Source organism: Protopterus annectens, chromosome 9.part0 (genome assembly GCF_019279795.1).
Source record: "Protopterus annectens isolate FY-2018-M chromosome 9.part0, PAN1.0, whole genome shotgun sequence".
Taxonomy (NCBI): domain Eukaryota; kingdom Metazoa; phylum Chordata; order Ceratodontiformes; family Protopteridae; genus Protopterus; species Protopterus annectens.
In genome coordinates, this window is record NC_056743.1 from 1026373606 (window position 1) to 1026393518 (window position 19913).

The 19913-nt window shown below is 39.4% G+C and overlaps 1 protein-coding gene across 1 annotated transcript in view; it reads right to left on the reverse strand.

The window, feature by feature from the left end:
- ASIC1 (acid sensing ion channel subunit 1) overlaps positions 1 to 19913 on the reverse strand; it is a 1036985-nt gene that overhangs the window by 272108 nt on the left and 744964 nt on the right. The window contains exon 7 of the mRNA XM_044083819.1: positions 8215 to 8306. Within this exon, the coding sequence (XP_043939754.1) occupies positions 8215 to 8306 (92 nt within the window). The remainder of the gene's footprint in view (positions 1 to 8214; positions 8307 to 19913) is intronic.

Consider the following 19913-nt stretch of genomic DNA (forward strand, 5'->3'; position numbering starts at 1 on the left):
ATTTGAAATGGGCAATGGGAAGGCAAGCTCAAACACTTTGTTGTTTTGATTCATCCTACTTACTACACTGAAATTGCCTCTCAAAATGGGACTAACTAAACTGTCTCTGAGAGTTATAACTTCAGCAACAATGTTACGTAACCAAAACAAATCATATCCCCTGGCTGTAAAAAATCCAGTCAGTTTGTTAACCTCACCATCAAAGACATAATCTTCACTAGTCAAACGGCTCAACCTTATAAGTTGTCCCTTGACAACTCCTCTTTTCATATGTTGGGGGTGAAGACTGTCCCTGTGCAGGTACTGATTGACAAAGGTAGATTTCCTGTGGATACTACTACTGAAACAAACTGTCATCAAGTAGTTCCAAACGAATATCCAGGAAGTCTATTGTTTTCTCAAACCCTTCCAGGGTAAAGTTCAAAAAACTGGTTGAACAATTCAGGTCTTGCAAGAATTACTGGAAACTGTCAAGGTTCCCCTGCCACAAAAAAAACAAAAAAAAAAAACAAATCATCAATGTGACACCTGTAAAATAAAACGTTCTTAGCCAAAGGATGTGTCACAAGAAATAGAAATTTCATCTCCCACATAGCCATAATTAGATTGGCAAAAGAGGGAGCCACTCTAGAACCCCTGGCCACACCAGAGATTTGCTGAAAAATACTAGTTCCAAAGTGTTGATCTTGTCATGGTCAAAGTCAGTATGACTTGTCAAATATTCCCTAAATAAATCAATTCCAGCTTCTTGATCTATACTTGTATAAAGGGAAGTGACATCAAGTGTTACAACAAATATAGTTGACATATCAAAATTTTCTAAATTTAATTCACGTAATAACTCTGATAAATGCCATGAATCTTTTAAATAAAACCTTGCACTTTGAACAATAGGCTTCAAAATTCTATCTAACCAAATAGAAATTGGTTCAGTCTTAGAATATGCTGCTGACACTATTGGTCTAAAAGGGGGGTGGGGGTGGGGGTGGGGGGTGCTTCTGCATTTGTGGACTTTAGGAATACCAAAGAGAACTGCTAACTTCGGATGTTCAACCTGTAAGAACATGTATACTGAATGCCCAATATTACCTTGACAAAATAAAATAAATCAAATAATAGTGTCAATACGCTTGAAACACAATAAAACTTCATTTATGTTGACCTGTTTGTAGTTTCTATGGTCACTCAAAAGTTGCAGCATAGCATTTTCATAGTCCACAGTGTGCATAATAACTAAGGCCCCACCCTTATCTGCCTTCATTACTCTCAGACCCTTGTTAGTAGCTAAGTCAATTAATGCTTTCCTCTCTCACTGAGTAAGATTATCAGTACTGTGGGACCATCTACTAATGTCCCTGAAATGCTGTTCACACAGTGTACCAAAAACTTGTAAGGAAGAGCATAAGGTAGGATTATAAGTACTTCTACATTTACATTGTTCTGTGGGTGAAACAGAAGTAGACAAACACATCAAAAATGAACTTCAAATTCAACTTTCTTAAGTATAACTTAAAATCCACAAAAATTTACTACATTCACTTTGTTGGAAGGAATAAATGTAAAGCCGTGTTGTAACGGGTCCCCTACACATGGTCAAAATGCCACAAAGTCAAAACCCATATGGCCGAGACCATATGTTCGACTTTTGAAATCCTGACCATGTTTAACGGACATCTCCGTGCAGTGTGGAATGGTAATATTTCCATTTACGCACTGTAATGCAATCTTGGAGTTGGTATATTAAAGTTATGGAGGGGTGTGTGTGGCATAGCCCCCCTGCTAACACTTAGAAAGTGAGTAACTGTTGTATATTTTTTTTTTATTTTTACATGTTCAAAATTGCAGAAGTCGAACATATGGTCTTGGCCAGATGGGTTTCGGCTTTCTGCAATTTCGATCATGTATAGTAGACCCATTGTAACACTTTGTAGGTGTCATCTGTTAAGTTAACATCAGACAAATTTAAAATGTCTATACAAAAATTTAAGTTCTCTTTTTGTTGTTTCTGTTCCTGTTCCCTTTCTTCCCTTGTTCCTTCTTGTGTATGGCCTGAACTTCTTTCGACCACCTTGGGGTTCTCTGCACCCCTGTTTTGTCCACTAAAAAAGGTCCATTCATTGTGGACACAGCAGCACCAACATTGTGAGAATTATTAACAACATTCATATTGCCAGCATCACACTGACTAGAAACAGAAGTAGAAGCAACTGCCTCTGTAAGACCATTAGTACTATCAAATGCACCAGTTGGTTTCACAGTTTGTACTGATGTTAAACATTTGGGTAAAGGATAGGCAGTCTTGTCTTTATAGGCAGCCAAGTCCCTCTTCAATTTTCTTTGTTTCCTATTAATAATGGTCGGCAAACTAGAAAAGCGCTGGAAACATTTGGACCCCCAACTTCCATGTCCAGAGTTTCCATGTCAGTTTTTAAGTTAGTAATATTACATTTATAATGGGCGACCAGCATTTTCATCAGGGCGACACCAGTATCATTAAAAAGTTCAGTCAATTGCTGGTACAAAGTGTCCCCTTGTTGAACATAGTTAGGAAATTTAAATAATCTTAAGCCACGAGGTACACAGCAGAGTCTTACACAGTCTTCTAAATAAGCCACTTCTAACTGCAAAGAAATAATTTTTAAGGAAAGTTTTTCTAAAGAAAATATATCATATTTGCAAATGTCAAACTCATCTGAGCAGCTACTTTCAGTAGTGGCACTTACTTGTATTTCATGACTGTCCAACTTGAAGGGGTTTTCAAACTCACTAAAAACATGAGAAACCACATCTTTATGTGAAATTGTGCTATCTGAAGTCACAGCAACACCATTAGGATGATAAACACCATCGCTGGATCCATTGAATGAAGAAATACCTCCATCTTTGTTTCCCCCAGCCAAATGACTGAGGGATTGCTGTACTGAAGTCAGCACTCTACTAGTAATACTGCTCTGTAGCTGAACTCCTCCTCCTTGGTTACCTTGACAATGAGACAAGCCTTCACAGATAGCAGCAATAATGTTGTCCATAAAAGATTCGTTAGACAAATGGGATTTGTCTAACACTGAATGGGTGGTTAAGTTCAACTCTTAGTCTAGAGGATTTCTATGTGTTTATAAGTGTTAGTCACACATCTTTGAATTTATTACTGCTCAACTTTTGAGTTGTTTGGCTTCTGCTACATACCTACAATCAACTGCATTACTAGCTGTGTTAAGTACAAACTTGCAGTGTTAAAGATTGTACTGCATTTTATTTTATTTTTCTGTGCATTTAATTGTTTCATTGGTGGTTTCTGGCCCAGAAATTGTAGTTAATTGGCCGTTTGGGCAGTTTTTCCATCTCTTTCAACTTTCTGGTTGAAAAGCCTACGTTTGCGCTTGTTTCCCACCTTTCCTGTAACTAGTCTAGTCCAGATACAGATTTGCTGTATCCAGGACTGTTTGTAAGCTTCTGTGCTCCCAAAGCCTTTCTGTGTTGGAGGGAAGCCTTCTAGCTTATCAGTGGGAGTGGTAAGCACTAAGTAGCCTATCTACCACAAAAGTGGTTTCTGGCCCAGAAATTGTAGTTTATTGGCTGTTTGGGCAGTTTTTCTATCTCTTTCAACCTTCTGGTTTAAAAGCCTGTGTTTGCGCTTGTTTCCCACCTTTCTGGTAACTAGTCTAGTCCAGATACAGATTTGCTGTATCCAGTACTGCTTGTAACCTTCTGAGCCCCCCAAGCCTTTCTGTGTTGGAGGGAAGCCTTCTAGCTTATCAGTGGGAGTGGTAAGCACTAGGTAGCCTATCTACCACAAGATTCAGTTACAGATTGTTAGTTTCAGCACTTGAATTTGCTTATTCGTGCTCAGCACTTGTTCACAACTTGTTGTTAGCACCAAATAAGCTATAAATTACTACAGCACTCAACCTTCCTCTTTACCTAGAGGAAAACAGTTTTTATACTTATTTTCCTCACTTGCTTAGAGAAAAACAGCTCTTATACTCACTTTCCTCACTTGTCTAGAGGAAAGTAGTTTTTTATTCAGGCATGTCCAAGGGTCAGATCCCAGTGTTCTCTCCTGTCTATCTGATGAATCTGGGCATCTTGAGGCAATGTAGCAATTGCCTCATGTACACAGACAACCCTGTCCTCCTACCACCCAACACCACAACTTGTGCACTTATCTAGCCAAACTGGAGGTAAAGCTCTCTCCAACCAAGACTGAACTTGACAGTCAAGAGGAGGAGGCAAACATTTGCACCACACCACAATCATCACATAGACCCACTAAACCTGCACCACCAAAATCCACACATAGAAACACAAAAACATTCACAGAGGTTCTCAATAATAATCTTCTCAAGCATCAGAGACCTCCAAAGCAGAAACGCAAGCAACCTCCACCCCTCAACACAACCCAAATGACACATAGCCCACAGACTCAGTGTGCCAATAAACCACAGCCCATAAGGCAAACCAACGTACCCAACACACTAGTCATAGGTGACTCTATAGTCAGGCACACAGATGTCCCACTCACCAGGCCAAAAAAGGAGAAGGTTACTGTCAGCTGCCTGTCGGGTGCCAGGATCTGCCACATAACACATGCACCCAGGTCACTCCACAAGTACAAATATGACTCTGTCATTGTCCATGTTGGTATGAACGACCTGAGACATACCTCCCTGGACTACATGAAAAGAGACATGGAAGAGCTCTCCGATTTTGTAGTCCAGGCAGATATGACCCTAGCCCTGAGTAGCATCCTGCCATCACTCAGAATGATACCACAGTACAAGGACAAAATGACTGACTTCAACAATTGGCTAAGCTTCTGGTGTCATTCTAAGGGCATCCAGTATTTGTCTGCCTGGGATGACATGGTCGACAGACCATGATGCTTTGCCAGAGATGGCCTGCACCTGTCGCCCCTGGGATTCCAGATAATGGCTAAGGCTCTTGCTGCCCCTATAGTGCCTTTTTTAGGAAAGGTTCAAATGACAAATTCACCACCTTAACAGGAACAGGCAAGCAAAAACTGAGGGGAATGCTACTCAATGCCAGAAGTCTAAATCTCAAAATGCACTCACTCGAGGCACTCCTTAAAAGGGAGAACATCGATATCTGTGCAGTGACTGAGACCTGGTTCAAGGCACTACAGCGCATCCCTGCATTACCAGGCTGTAACTCATACCATATACTTTTCGGCCATCTAACCTGGACCAGAACACAAAAGGCAGAGGTATGTCCATATTCATTAAGGATAGCCACATCTCCAGGCTAGTTAAGCAGCATAATGCATCCGAGGTTATCCAAGTGCAACTAACTCTGGGCAAAACTACAATCCAAATTGTAGCTTGCTACAGATCCCCCACCATGCCCCAGGATTCCCACTCCTCTTTTCTTGATATACTGGAAAATATTAGGGTAAAACCAAACACCCTAATAATGGGCGATTTCAACTACCCCACCATTAACTGGGAAAACTACTCATGTACCAACTCCTTCACTCAACGCTTTCTGGAATTCATAAATTCCAATGCCCTGGATCAACTTATCCACACCCCCACCAGGGGCAACAATATCCTAGACCTAGTCATTACCAACATGAGTGACCGGTGTTCCACACCTTAAATCAACTCCTCGTTGATCAGATCCAACCATAAGCTAATCACCCTAGATATCCACATCCCGCCCCCACCCCACATTAAGGGAACCACGGTAAAATAATTCTCCAAAGCCATCTTCATGCTTCGTAAGACAGAAGTGGCAAACTTAGTGACACCCATGCAGATGGACAATACAGTTATGATTGCTGAATCCTACACAAATGCACTCTATAAGCACTTACATGATTGCATGGATCGTGCTATCCCAAACAGAACCAAGACACTATCCTCCAAAAAAAGGAAGCCAATCTGGTGGTCCTCTGCCATAAACAAACTCTACAACAGAAGGAAGAAACTGTTGCAAAAGTCAGTAAAATCCCATGAGTAGAGAAGCTGTCTGGTCAGCCTCAGTAAGACGCTGAGATCCCTTATAAGATCCTCCAAAGCTAGCTATGAAAACAAAATCACCACTGATTCTAAGGGCAACCACAAAGTATTCAATAGCTATGTCATGAATCCCAATGGAAACACCCAGATTTGCTTTGAGTTATAGCACAATGGCACAAAAATTACAGAACCAACTGATATTGCCAACATCCTGGCAGATAGGTTCAGTGCTAACTTTAGCCCCCTCTCACCCCCTAAAGGGGCCATATCTATACAGAAGGAATGCAGAGTCCCTGTAATCACATCTATGCAGGTAAAAGCTGCACTCTCTAAAATCAAAAACACAGCATCCATGGGACTGGACAACATCCCAGGCTGTGTTTTACATGAGCTTCAGAACTAACTCGCTCCCAACCTAAGCACCATGTTCAATTATAGTCTCAAGTCAGGCTTTATGTCCACTGAATGGTGCACAGCAACAGATATCCCACTCCACAAAGGGGGAGCCACCACTGATCCTGGGAACTATCACCCTATTAGCCTGATGAGCCTGGTCTGCAAGGCCATGGAACATATCATCATGGAACTCATAAACAAAGACATTGGTAACCTCTAAACTCTGGGCCCCACCCAGTTCGGGTTTGTGAAAGGCAGATCATGCTTTCTGAACCTGATCGACTTCTTTGAGCCAGTCACCAAAGCCATAGATGAGGGTAAGGTGGTTCACACAGCCTATCTTGACCTCGCCAAGGCTTTTGACACCATCCCCCATTCTGGAATTATAGCTAAATTCACAAAACTAGGTATAGATCCCTACATCAGAAGATGGGTTGCCAACTAGCTCACTGATGGAACCCACACTGTAGGGCTGATCTGTGTTGTCTTAGAAAAGGGTCAGCAGCCCCATATTATGGCCCCAAAGCAGAGAATCCAGTTGATTCTCGAATTTCCTTTAGTGAACATTACAAACAAGTCAAGGTTCCGTTGTTCTTCACCCGTGATCACAGATAGCTGAATGACCTTTTTAAGCAACATTGGCCTATTCTACAGGTTGATCCGGATATTGGGAGTATTGTTGGCTCTAGTCCATCTTTCCTTTATAGGAATAGGATGAACTTGAAGAGATTGTTATGTACTGGGAGGCACCCATGTAATGAGTGGGTAGAGACAAGTGTGACATCACCCTGTGGTGACTGTAATTTTTGTAGATTAATTAACATATCTGATGGTTTTGACCATCCTGATTTAAAGAAAAGGCTTAGTTTTAATGTGAATGCCAACTGTAGGACCACGAATGTGGTATATTTAGCTGAATGCGTTGTATGCAATTCCTTTTATGTAGGGAAAACTAATAGATCATTACGTGAACGTGTCAGAGAACATGTATACAATATATGTAAGGCTTCAGAATATAATGCTTTATCTAAGCATGTATTAAGACATGGTATAGAGCATTATTTTATTTTTACGGTGATAGATATTATCACACCTACCATTAGAGCTGGGGATATTCGCAATCATACTGAATATAAAGAGTCAAATTGGATGATTACACTAAGGGCTGATAAAGGTCATGGTTTGAATGAACAAGCCTCTATTAATTCCAAAACCTTGCTGCAAACAAGGTATCAGAACATTTTATCTTGAAGCATGCATGATGGCAAGCACAATTGTATTGATATTTGACCTCTGTCAATGAGTATTTGTCAGAACTGTAAGGTGATAACTTCATTTTTTAAAGGCTCAAGCCACACCCACTGGGAGTTAAAGATACACACTGAAAAGAGCTGTACTGGAGAGAATGTGGTAAATTAGTGGTTATGCAAGTACACAAAAGGCAGAGAAAAATTCACACAAAAACTACAGCTTATCTGAAACCTTTCCTAGGCTTCACTGCATTACATCCACACTGTCATAATTTACTTGCCTGAACAGATGATTATGTTATTACTGATAGAAACAGATGTCTGTAACTAATGTTATCAGAAGGTATAATAAAACAGAATTAAGAACTGCAAAGTTTATGTCATGAAGGCAAACATTCAGAAGTCTATAACTTTGCAGCTTCTGTTAATGGAAATTGCCTATAAGTTCTTCTGGGTAAGTATAACATTTTTAAGGCATGGCTCACTTGTCAGCTCATGGAATCACTAATGATCCATACAGTTGCCAAATATGAGATTATTCACAAAAAAGTCAGACATTATTAATAGAGTTCCAGTGCATCAGTGCTCACCTAATAATCCTGCCACTTCATAAGCCTTCTTCTGTTCAATGGTTTCATAGTTCAATGCCTCAAAGAAAATGTCCAGCACAAGAATGTTCTCTCTGTATAAAAAAGAAAAAAAACATTAATGGTTCACGCTTAGTGTAAATTTACAGGCATATGAATAAAGGGAGTGAACAACCAGTCAGCCATTTAATTGCACCTGGACAGTTGAAATGGAATTCAGAAAGGCAGTAATGTTCACTTATTCTCTCATTTAGTTGCCCAAGGTTAGGAACACAAGGTCACTTAGCTCAAAATATGAAAACATTAAACCTGACAGAAAGCGCCTTTGCAGAGTTTATCCAGACTGCAGCTGCATTACACAGACTGTATCAGATGGGTTAATTGTATACAAATAACTCTTAAGCTATATCCTGTTTTCAAGGAAGAAATAAACCAAAGTAAATTTAATTAATGCTGCTATTCAATGCCAGCCTTGTATGCAGAGGCACTCACAAACTGCTGAAGCATACATAGCAATTTAAAGTAGAGTTTTACGACTTGTTGTGCCATCAGGATTTTAACTGTTCATTTTGCAAGCAGTATAATCCTCTATACAAGAAAAAGGGCTTACTTCTCAGTCAGTACAAAAGGGCTTGCTTCTCACTCAGTACACTTTGCCTGCTTATGTTTCTTGTAAAATAACTATTGTTTCTTTCGTTATGTGGTCCTCAACATTTTAATATTATGTTAGTTCCAGCCTCATCTTGTTAATTTTGTTTCTCCCAGTCAGTTGAACATTTTGTAGAAAACAAAGTAAATGTAGTTTGGGACAAACAAAGTTGTCCAGGTCCCACGAGCAGGGGTAAAGGGGTGGGGGTGGGTATAGAAGTTAGGAATCAATGGGAGTCCTTGCAGGTAGGTTGGATAGTGGGATTGTAGTGGTGAAAGGGTTAAAGAGAAAGGGAGAGGTTAAAGGAAGTGATGTAGGGGAAGGAGGGACTTATGACAGGATTAAGTGGTAGGGATTAAGGGAAGTAGGTATATATTTGGCATGAGTTCAGTTATGGAGTTGTTGGGGCTTTTGAATTTTGCCTATCGAGCTGTGCACCCAGGGTGAGCCTTTTGTAGGTTGGTTGCTTATATGTTGAAAGGGGATCAGAGTAAACACCATTGAGTTAAGGTGACCAAACTGGTGCAGGAGGACCTGGTGTTGTGGGATGGTTTTGTGCAACAATTTAATGGGATATCTTTCTGGCAGTCAGAACTGGGTGGGGTAGGAGGAAAGTCAGTTGTTTATGGATGCAGCTGGGGGTGCTGGCATGGGGGCCTATTTTTGGGGTCGGTGGTTGCGGCTGAGTGGCCTCGGGATTGGAAGGAGGTATGGATGCGTGACGTGGCCTTTCTGAGGTTGATGATTATAGGGGCAGCTTCTGTTGTGTGGAAGGAGCATTTTAGGGACAAATGCGTAGCTTTTCATTTGGACAATATGGCTGTAGTAAGGATATTACAAAAGAAGATGGCTAAGTCGGGTTTGTTGTTGTTGGTATTACGTAAATTGGTTTTGCAGAGCCTCTTAATAAAATTTTCCTTTACAGGAGTACATGTGCCTGGTGTAAAGAATGAGATTGCCGATAGCTTGTCCCAATTTCAGTTTTGCAAGTTTCGAGGGTTGGCTTCATGGGCGGAGGAAGTGCCAGAAACCCTGCCAGAGGAGGTGTGGAATCTTGGGTCAAAGTAGCCAGGCAGTTGGTACGGCATTCCTGGGCCCCTTCTACGAGGAAGGCATATGGTAGGGCTCTTTCTGATTTTAATCAGTTTGTTTTGCAGTTGCTAGAAGAGGAGGGGGTATGGTTGGAGGAATTACTATTGCGATATGTAGCTTGTGCTTGGAGGATAGGCAAGGGTTTACAGACAGTCAAGGTGGATTTGGCTGCTATTAGCAGTTTTGCTAAGGTAGCGGGGTTGCAAGATTTCACCAAGTCTTGGACATTAGGGTGAATGTTGAGGGGTTGGGGGAGAGTGGTGGTGGAACGTAGGGACATTCGATGGCCGCTTATGAGGGTTATATTGAAAGTTTTGTTGAGAGGGTTAGGTTTGTTACAAGGGGGGGGTGTCTTTGGATTGCTTCATGTGGGGCACGTTGTGTACATGGTTATATTTTGGCACCTTCCGTGTTTCGGAGGTGTTAGGTTCGTTATGTTGGAAGGATGCTATCATAGGTGAGGTAGAGGTTACTATTGCATTAAGGAAGAGTAAGACAGATTAATTAGGTAGGGGATGCTTGGTGGTGATTAAACTTGACAGGAATCCTAGCCTTTGTCCAGTAACGTGGGCTAAAGAATTCATAAGGAGGCGGAAGGGGAGTGTAGATAAGTTAATTTTTTGTTCAGTGGATGGGAAGGTGCTGTCGAGTAGTAGATTCATAGGTTTGGTGAGGAGGGTGTTACATTATATGGGATTTCCAGTGGATAGCTTTACAACTCACTCATTCAGGATAGGTAGGGCTTCAGATTTAGCTAGAGAGGGTAGTTCCATTGCAGTGATTAAGAGATCGGGGAGGTGGTCTTCAAATGCATTTTTAGCATAAATTAGATAAAGTTGTGGCCTGATTAATAATTGTCTTTTCTTTTCTTTTAGGGAGGCCTACTATCATCTTGGAGCATTTGTATATCCACTGGCCAAAGAAGTATGCATTAGTCAGGGAAAATATCACATTTAGGGTGGTCAGTGACTTGGCATGGGGTGAGGGGTCTTAGGTGGGATAGGTTATTGCATGAATTTGCAAAGGTTAAATTGAAAGTGGGGTGTCCTTGTATATTAATAATTCATTTGGGGGAAATGATTTGGGTATTCTTTCCAAAAAGCGATTAGTGGATATTATTCTTCAGGACTTGCTGAGATTACAGGCGTTGTACCCAGGTATGGAAATTGTTTGGTCAGAGTTGGTTCCTCTTTTGTGTTGGAGGAGTGCTTATAGTTATAGGGTGATTGAAAGGGTCAGGAGGTTCGTTAATCAGAGACTGGCTAGCCAGTTAAGAATTTTGGGGATACATACAATTGAACATAGAGATTTTGGGGAGTTTTGGTATCCCAAATGGATGGGGGTCCATCTTAATGAGGTAGGACTGGATCTGTTTAATCTGCATTTGAAGCTCTTTTTAGAGGGTATGGTTGCTGCTAGGGTTTTGGTGGGGGAACAGCCTGGGGACCAGGCTGGTGGCGGAGAAGGGGGGCAGGATTGTCCTCTTCTCTTTCCCCCCTCTAAAGAAGGTGGCTATTCATTGGTTAATGATTGTTTGGTCAGAAGGTGAGCAGGTACGCTGCCTATTTAAGTGCTGGGTGAATAGGTACACTGCCCCAGTAGAGGAGGTATCAGGGTGAGTAGGTATGCTGCCCTGAAGTATATTCGTCCAGGGTGAGTAGTGATGCTGCCCTGAGATTGTTGCTGATAAAGATAAATTTGATGTTATTTTTTGTGTATAAGTTCATTGTACAATAGTGTTAAATAAAGGTCGTCAAATGGCTTTATGTGTTTGGTGTGGTTTATTTAAAAAGGGGCCGGGACAAATGTAGTTTGGGACAAACTAAGTTGTCCTGGTCCCATGAGCAGGGGTAAAGGAGTAGGGGTGGGTATAGAAGTTAGTAATTAATGGGAATCTTTGCAGGTAGATTGGATAGTGGGATTGGAGTGGTGAAAGGGTTAAAGTGAAAGGGAGAGGTTAAAGGAAGTGATGTAGGGGAAGGAGGGATTTATGACAGGATTAAGTGGTAAGGATTAAGGGAAGTAGGTACATTTTGGCATGAGTTGGTGGCCCTCCCACCCTCCCTTTTTTGGATATGGAAGGAAGATGTTGGGAAGTTTAAGGCGGAGAAGAGGGACAGGATTGTCCTCTTCTGTTCTCCCTCTAAGGAAGGTGGCTATTCATTGGTTAATGATTGTTTGTTCAGGAGGTGAGCAGGTACTCTGCCTATTTAAGTTCTGGGTGAGTAGGTATGCTGCCCCAGTGGAGGAGGTATCAGGGTGAGTAGGTACGCTGCCTTGAGGTATATTCATCCAGGGTGAGTAGTAACGCTGCCCTGAGATCTTTGCTGATGAAGATAATTGATGTTGTTTTGTGTGTATAAGTTCATTATACAATAGTGTTCAATAAAGGTCCTCAAATGGCTTTATGTGTTTGGTGTGGTTTATTTAAAGGGGGGGCCAGGACAATTGCATTAGTTGTTCTGCTCCTTTCTTTCAAAGAATGATATTTAAGGGATCAAGGGATAACAGAATGCACATGTTGGTTGCAGCCCCTCCACTTTGATACCATTCAAAGTTCAGTGCATGTATGCCCATGTCCTGTAATTTAGAAGAAGGGTTGTACATTTTCATATGCAAAAAAAGCAATATAGCACATGGATTAGGCTTCCTAAGTTTAATATATGTCACTCAATGTTTTTATACGAAATAATAACGTGGCGCTGTTCAGAAATGTCATGCTTTTTGGTATGTGAACACGCTTAACATTTTTTTTGGCAGCATCACTCTTAACATGGATACAATTGCACTAATAGTTTTCTGTTTTGATTTGTGTTGTCCTTTTAAATGATGACTGCCACTGAAAGGACAAGAGTATAGAAACACACCAACAAATACTAAAATAATGTAAAAATTATATTTTAGTATCATTTTTCCACTCTGCTGTCAGTCATTATGCTTTACACATATTTGGGAAATGTACTGAAGGGTTTTCCAAGCTATGCTAACCAATTTTCATCTGTATGTTTACAGCGGGTGTTTATTTATACTGCCTTTAGCTTTTCATTTTGAAATGCAGACTGATGGGTGAGTGAATGAGTTTCTTCCTTATGCTGATTACCTTTTGCTAACAGTCACTATTCACTGACAATGAATAAGCAAAACAGCTACACAAAGGAAGGGGGTGTTCTGTTCAAGTACCAGCCTTGTCCTAATACCACATTCATCATTTTGCACTTACAGTGAATAGAACTTTACCCAAACTGAGGGTGTAGTTGTAACCAGAGTAAACAGTTACTATTACTTTTAAGGAACATTCCTCATTTTTTAATTTTTAAATTTAACAACTGTTAATACAGAACTTAAGATCATCATAGAAGAAGCATGTTTCACAAGTAACCCAAAGTATTCGCTCTTGAAAACATGTAAAACAGTGTGCTTCAAACTCATTAAAGTAACAGTATAAATGTACAATAAATGAACTCTTGATATGTGAAAGGTCAAGGGCCATGCTCACTGGAGGAGCTCATGTAAAACCTAAGATTGGTAAGTGTCTGTGAACAAGTAGTCATTGGCAGGGTGTTTGTGTCTGTAGGAGTATAAGTGTTCTTGGGTAAATGTGTGTGAGAGGGTGGCTATCCTTCCTCTTAACCTCTTACGAGTAACGAGCAAAGCCTGTAATACAAGGTGGAAACACTAGATCCCAGTCATACTCTTTAAATATTACGCTAAGTCACTACAAAATAGACAAGTTTGGTACAGTGAAGCATTTCTGAACAATGAGAAGTATGAACGTGCAATGTCTGAAATTCTTCACCGACAATAATCATCTGCGATTCATGAGGGACAATGTAAACATACAAGGCAAACTTAGGGACAGTTGAAAGGCATGTTTGTGTATATGTGTGCATGTTTATTTGAATGTGTGCACAAGTGCGGGAGAGTGAGGGAGGGGGCACTTGTGTAAATGTGATTACTTCATGCATTCCTTCTATAAATGTATGGAAACATGCAACTTATGCCAAGACAGAGAATCTACCCCCTGTTAGCAGTGACGCCTCATGATTAAGAGACATGCAAATTAGTTGGTATTGAAGTCTTTCCTCATTGTGATTAATCATATCTCTAAATTGCATTTTAAAGTATTGCAGAAACTGCTACTTTTTTGTAGATTTATGTGAGAGCAAGAAAAGTTCATTGAATCCAGGTTGAAGTTTATTTACTGTTGCCTCCTGTTTTTTATTTCCTATACTCACAGCAATATAAACTAAACTCTCCTTTGCTTGTATTTATGCCAGTAATGTAACACTTCCATGTCATCTTTGTGCAAACATTTGCAACAGAAATGAATCCACGTTAAACAAAATTCCAGATGATGCCGCCCCACACCCAGGTAATGATAAAACACACATTTGGTTTATTAAGTCACACTCACAGCATACTATCGACCCTCTTAAACACATTTACAACATTAGGTTCTGTTGTAACACACTACCTAGAATATGGAGGGAAGCCATAATTAAGTCAGTTCCAAATGCAACAAATCTAACTCCTCCTCAGATTTTAGGCCAGTTTTTATACTTCTAGCTGTTGGGGAAAAATAACTATCAGATTTTGCTACAACCCAAGGACTTCTTTCTGAAAACCTGCATCATTATTGGAGACTTTTAGATATCAGGAGATAACATTTTATTTGGAATGGTAGAAGGTCAAGTAATAGAACTGATATTTATAGATCTTGGTTGACTATCACCTCCTTCAAATGTCTCTACTGGCATGGAATTAGCTTGTCAATTGTTCTACAAGCATCTCTCCAACTGTACTTTCTCAGTAAGAACAGGTACTTCCAACTTCACCACAGCATTTCTGATCAAGGGAGTTTTCAAGGGTTCAGTTCTGTCATCACTTCTCCCTCTAATAAACTTCCAGTGGACAAGCCACAACTTCCAATAATACTCTATGCAGACAACATGGTCACCCATGGATTGAGTTTCTCCCAACTTATAACACAATACCAAGACTTTCTCACTATAGCCAATTTGTTCAGCTCCATCAAACTAATACTTAACCTATCAAAAACAAGGGTCAAACTTTTTGAACCAATCTGTACACCCAGCCTGGACTATTTTAAACCACTACAGCATGCTGAATGCTTGATCAGCTATGAAAATGCTATGCCTACGAGCAGCTGAAAGACTCATTCCTTGTTTATGTCAGGTTGTACTACAGTTGGCTTATTTTGTGACTAGCTTGCATCGCCTTCTAAATCCTTATTGTGTGTTATACACTCAGGCTGAGCCTGAAATAGTTCCTGGCAAATTAATGCACTATGTTAAACAAGACCAAATAAAATAAAATAAAATAAAATAAATATACAGGTACCCTTGTATACTGTTCTAACCTAATAGACTAGGTCCTTCCCTACTACATAAACTTTGGCACCAGTGCTAAGATAATTTCCTTACTTTTCCACACAGTGTTATGTTTTATATTAATCCACTTACTTTTATTTTACTTGCCTTATCTTGTTTTTTCACAAATTGCTAATGCGATTCCTTCATAGCATACTTGTTCATATATGTGAAAAACATGCAACTGATGCAAACATGCGTCTATGCATCTTTGCAACAGATGCACTCATGAGCTGCCTCTCACACTGGCCTGTTTTTTACACCTAGACTTTTGCTTCCATGTGCACTTATGTTCACATGTGGCTGCCCTAACTAGAAAGGTAGCTTTCTCAAGGAATAATGCTTCACTCTCTGTGAAAGTGCCTGAAGTCTAATCGTCAGTAATAATTTCAGTAGAAAGAAACTATTAAACAGTTTGACAGGCAGCTTTAATATCAACGATTGTCACATTCCCTGACATTCCACTTACAGGTGCTGTCCTTCCACATACCAAATTCAAAGGGAATGAGAAGGACAACACGCTAGAGGCAAATGTCTTAAGGCAAAATCTTTACTCTCCCAGAAAGCCTTGTAATGTGTCTTTGTCTAATCAAAATACAGTTTAATACATCACAATTAAAAGGAATTGCTTGTTCTTTCACAGGCAACTTAACAAGAAAATCTTGTGTTTTATGATTTCTACAGCAGGCCTAACACAGCAGTCTTCAGCAAAACTAATACATGTTCCTGTTTTACTGTTTTGCTGTCAGCATCTCTCCAGTGTAGTACTCTTTAAGACTCAAAAATCTCATATTTACTTCACTTTCCCCTTGCCAAATCCCAAACATGGTCTTCTGAAGCAATATTATGTGCCTTGTTATAGAGTTGGAATGTTAAATTGTTACCCTGATAAGGATAACATGTTTAAGAGAATCAAACAGGAGGCTGGGACAATGATCTTTTGAAGGTGCGATCGAGGCAGCCTAGGAGGACTTGAAGAGTCTAAAGACATTAGACTTCTCATACTGTCTTTTTAAATTGTGTAATCTTTCTTTGCTCTGTAAACATAAACAAATGATGGGAAGTGTGATTAATTCTGCAGCATATAGGTTAGTGAATCCTTTCGTCATTTCCTGATCGTGTTTGTTCTGCTGCCGGCACATGATGCTTCTAGAATTCCTGGAGGGAATGACTGGATATTAAATATCTTCAGAAGGAAGCACTACCTTCTATGGCCACCAAGTGGTATTTATGGAAGATGACAGCCTTCTTTGACAAGGAAATTAGTAATTGAGATGGGTGTCAGAAATAGTTTCACTTGTACCTGGCGGGTATTTTATGCTTGTAAATACAGTTGCATGACACCTAATGAGCATAAAGAAGTGGTGTGCTATAATTTGAAATATTTCCTTAATTCTTCTAATGTTCTCATTACATTTTATCTGTCTGTTCTACTCTACATGCCCATTCTAACTTCTCAAAACTCACATCACACATTTACTTGTTGTTGTTGTGTCTTTCGGCTTTTCCCAGTTAGGGGTCGCCACAGCGGAACTCCAGTCCGCTAATGATTGGCAGTAGATTTTTACGTGTCGAGTTGCCAGCTCTGAAGCACAACCTTCAACGAAGGTACGCCCATTCATGCATGTCTCCACGCAGAAGACGCTCTAGCTGAGAATCGAACCGGACAGCGTCTTACTGTGAGGCGACAACGCTACCGCAGCACCACCACCACAGTAGCATGTCACACATTTACTACTCTGACTTATAGTTTCTCAATGTTCCTCTTTAAATGGCTGTTGAGGATGCCATTTTGCAAGGGTGAGGCTAGGTGAGTTAATATGGTCCAGTGGTATTTTGTTATCTGTTTTCAAATCTTACTTCACCCATATGAAATACATACAAAACAAGAACTCGAGTTCTTTGAAGATATTTTCTGTGTGTTGAGCATAGATGCTCCATTCTCCTGAGGACGTCACTCAGTATAAAGGGGCTTTGCCCCACACTATTTATTTTTTGTAGATTTATGAAGTGTGTACAGAGTACCTCTGTAGATGAGATCCCCCTACTTTATCTGTGTTCCACAGATATGAATGCATATGACCTGTTCTTATTTCCCAAAAGTTAGAGGACAAGAACCAAGTTCCAACAATTTAATATTGTTTTTCTTCTCTGATTTGAACCAGATACAGTGGTATTACTGAGTAATAGTACCACTGTACTTTAGCTTACTACATAGTAAGGTGTCTTGACACTGCAAAATCACTGTTAATTAACCTTTTACGCTGTTTTTCTCCTTCTATATAATGTATTGTTTAAACTAGTGTTATGATTTTATTTATTACTACACTAACATTTTGTTTGTTGCTGTGTAATGACTTAACACATTTTCTATCTCCTGTGACATATGCTGAAATACGCTGTAGTTAAGTACCAAACAAAAATACTTTAAAAACTAAAAACTTGAATAAACAAAAAAAAACAAAACAGGATTCGACCGGCATACACTTGCTTCGTGCTAAAAATGCTGGTTTATTAAACTTTAATACACAAGGCACAGCTAAACACTATGACTAAGCACTTTCACCTCAACAGGCATCATCAGAGTCATGTGCTTTCATTCAAACACACCTTAAATACTATACATCACTTCCTCTTTTCCAGTGCCTTCAGAAATTTAACCCTTGCCATATCTAAACATTTTCAATTCTGTTGATAATTTCACTTAGGTCAAGGAATACAGACATAAAAACGTTCATAACATAAGTATAAAGGGAAATTACAACTCAAGAATGAGTAAATGTGGGGCATGTAACTGGTGTACGTGCATCAATGATGGGCCATATGTAGAAACTGCATGTTTTCATAGGAACCCACAATGCCCCGGAAGGTGTAATTGTAACAATGAGATGGTGGTCTATGTGGCCACGTGCATTTCCTGTCAGGCATTCTATGTGGGAAAAGCCACTAGGTGGTTAAAAGACAGGATTGCTGAGCACACCAGAGCATTAAAAACAAGAAAACATCCAGTTCACTTTTCCTACACTCATCTGTATGTTCAAATTACAAAAGATTTTTGATTTTTTGCAATTGATTGGTCCTACAGAGAAGGCAGAGGGGGTGACCCCAATTTAGACCTAGAAATCAAGGAAACTAAATGACAACTTAGACTGAATGCCAAGGTGGAACCTGGAATCAATGAATATATTTCTATAGCCAGTGTGTTAAAACAAAAGAGGAAACTGTGTTAGGATATGGACATGCATGTAAGCATTATGGAATTATTGTTTTTAGAAATATTGTTTTAAGAAATACTGTTCATTGTGATTTTGCTAGTTCTGTAAGACTGAGCCACAATCATACATATATGTGATGTTTAAGTTTGTTATTATTACAGTTTTGTGAAGTTTTATTCTTTATTTTTCATTATTTTTATCTTATGTATTTTTTTATGTCTCTATTCCTTGACCCTAGTGAAATTACCAACAGAACTGAAAATGTTTAGGTATGGCAAGGGTTACATTTCTGAAGGCACTGGAAAAGAGGAAGTGATGTACAGTATTTAAGGTGTGTCTGAATGAAAGCACATGACTCTGATGATGCCTGTTGAGATGAAAGCGTTTAGTCATAGTGTTTTGCTGTGCCTTGTGTATTAACATTTAATAAACCAGCGTTTTTAGCACAAAGCTCGTGTATGCTGGTCAAATTCTTTTTTGTTTTGTTTATTCACGGCTCTAGTTAAGTGTCTTTATTTAATTTAATAAATTTACACAAATACATTTTAAAATGTCCTTACCTGATAAGGAATAATAATACTGTTGTTTTCATTTTACAGCTGTGTAAAACCATTCACCTGTAAATTGTATATGAATGCATAGACCAGTATTTGTAAAAAAGGGTTAAAACTCTTAACTGGCTTCTCAACTGTACCGTTAAATAATAATATAATGTTTACTCATAACACTACAAATACTGAATTCTCACTTTATCATTTCTGTCTACAAAATACTTAAATTCATTTACTTACTTAATTTATTTTAGTGCCATGGTATCCACCATATCAAGATAGTGTTGTTTTGCTACAGAAATCCTTTGCATGGATGATGACAGATTTCTGTATCTTTTGGTCAAAGAACCACAGTGTATGATTAGCTGCTTATTCCAAAAGCAGAGTGCTGTCTTACACTCCCCTGTTTAGTGCATCCAACACAAATGCTAAAAATGCAGTTATTTCTACATTTGTTGTTTTTCCCAATCCATTGGCATGTATACCTTAACATTAGCCTTAAAATAAAACTCCAGACACTTCTGACAAAATTCATTCCCATTTAGAATTGCCCAGGAATGTTTATACTGCAACCCTTAGAAGTTGATGTCGGACAGGCTTAGTTGTAAAATGGAATACAATATTTAAAACATGATCAAAGTAGCACATTTACTTTGTTTTAAAGTACAGGTCCTTTAAACTTTAAAGGATGTAATGACACCCGTTAAGTGATAGTTGTGTTTTTATTTTGCTGTCCCTTTAAATGATACCTTAATTAGTTTAACAATTAAGGCTAATACTTATTTGCTGTACACGTAGTAGCTCT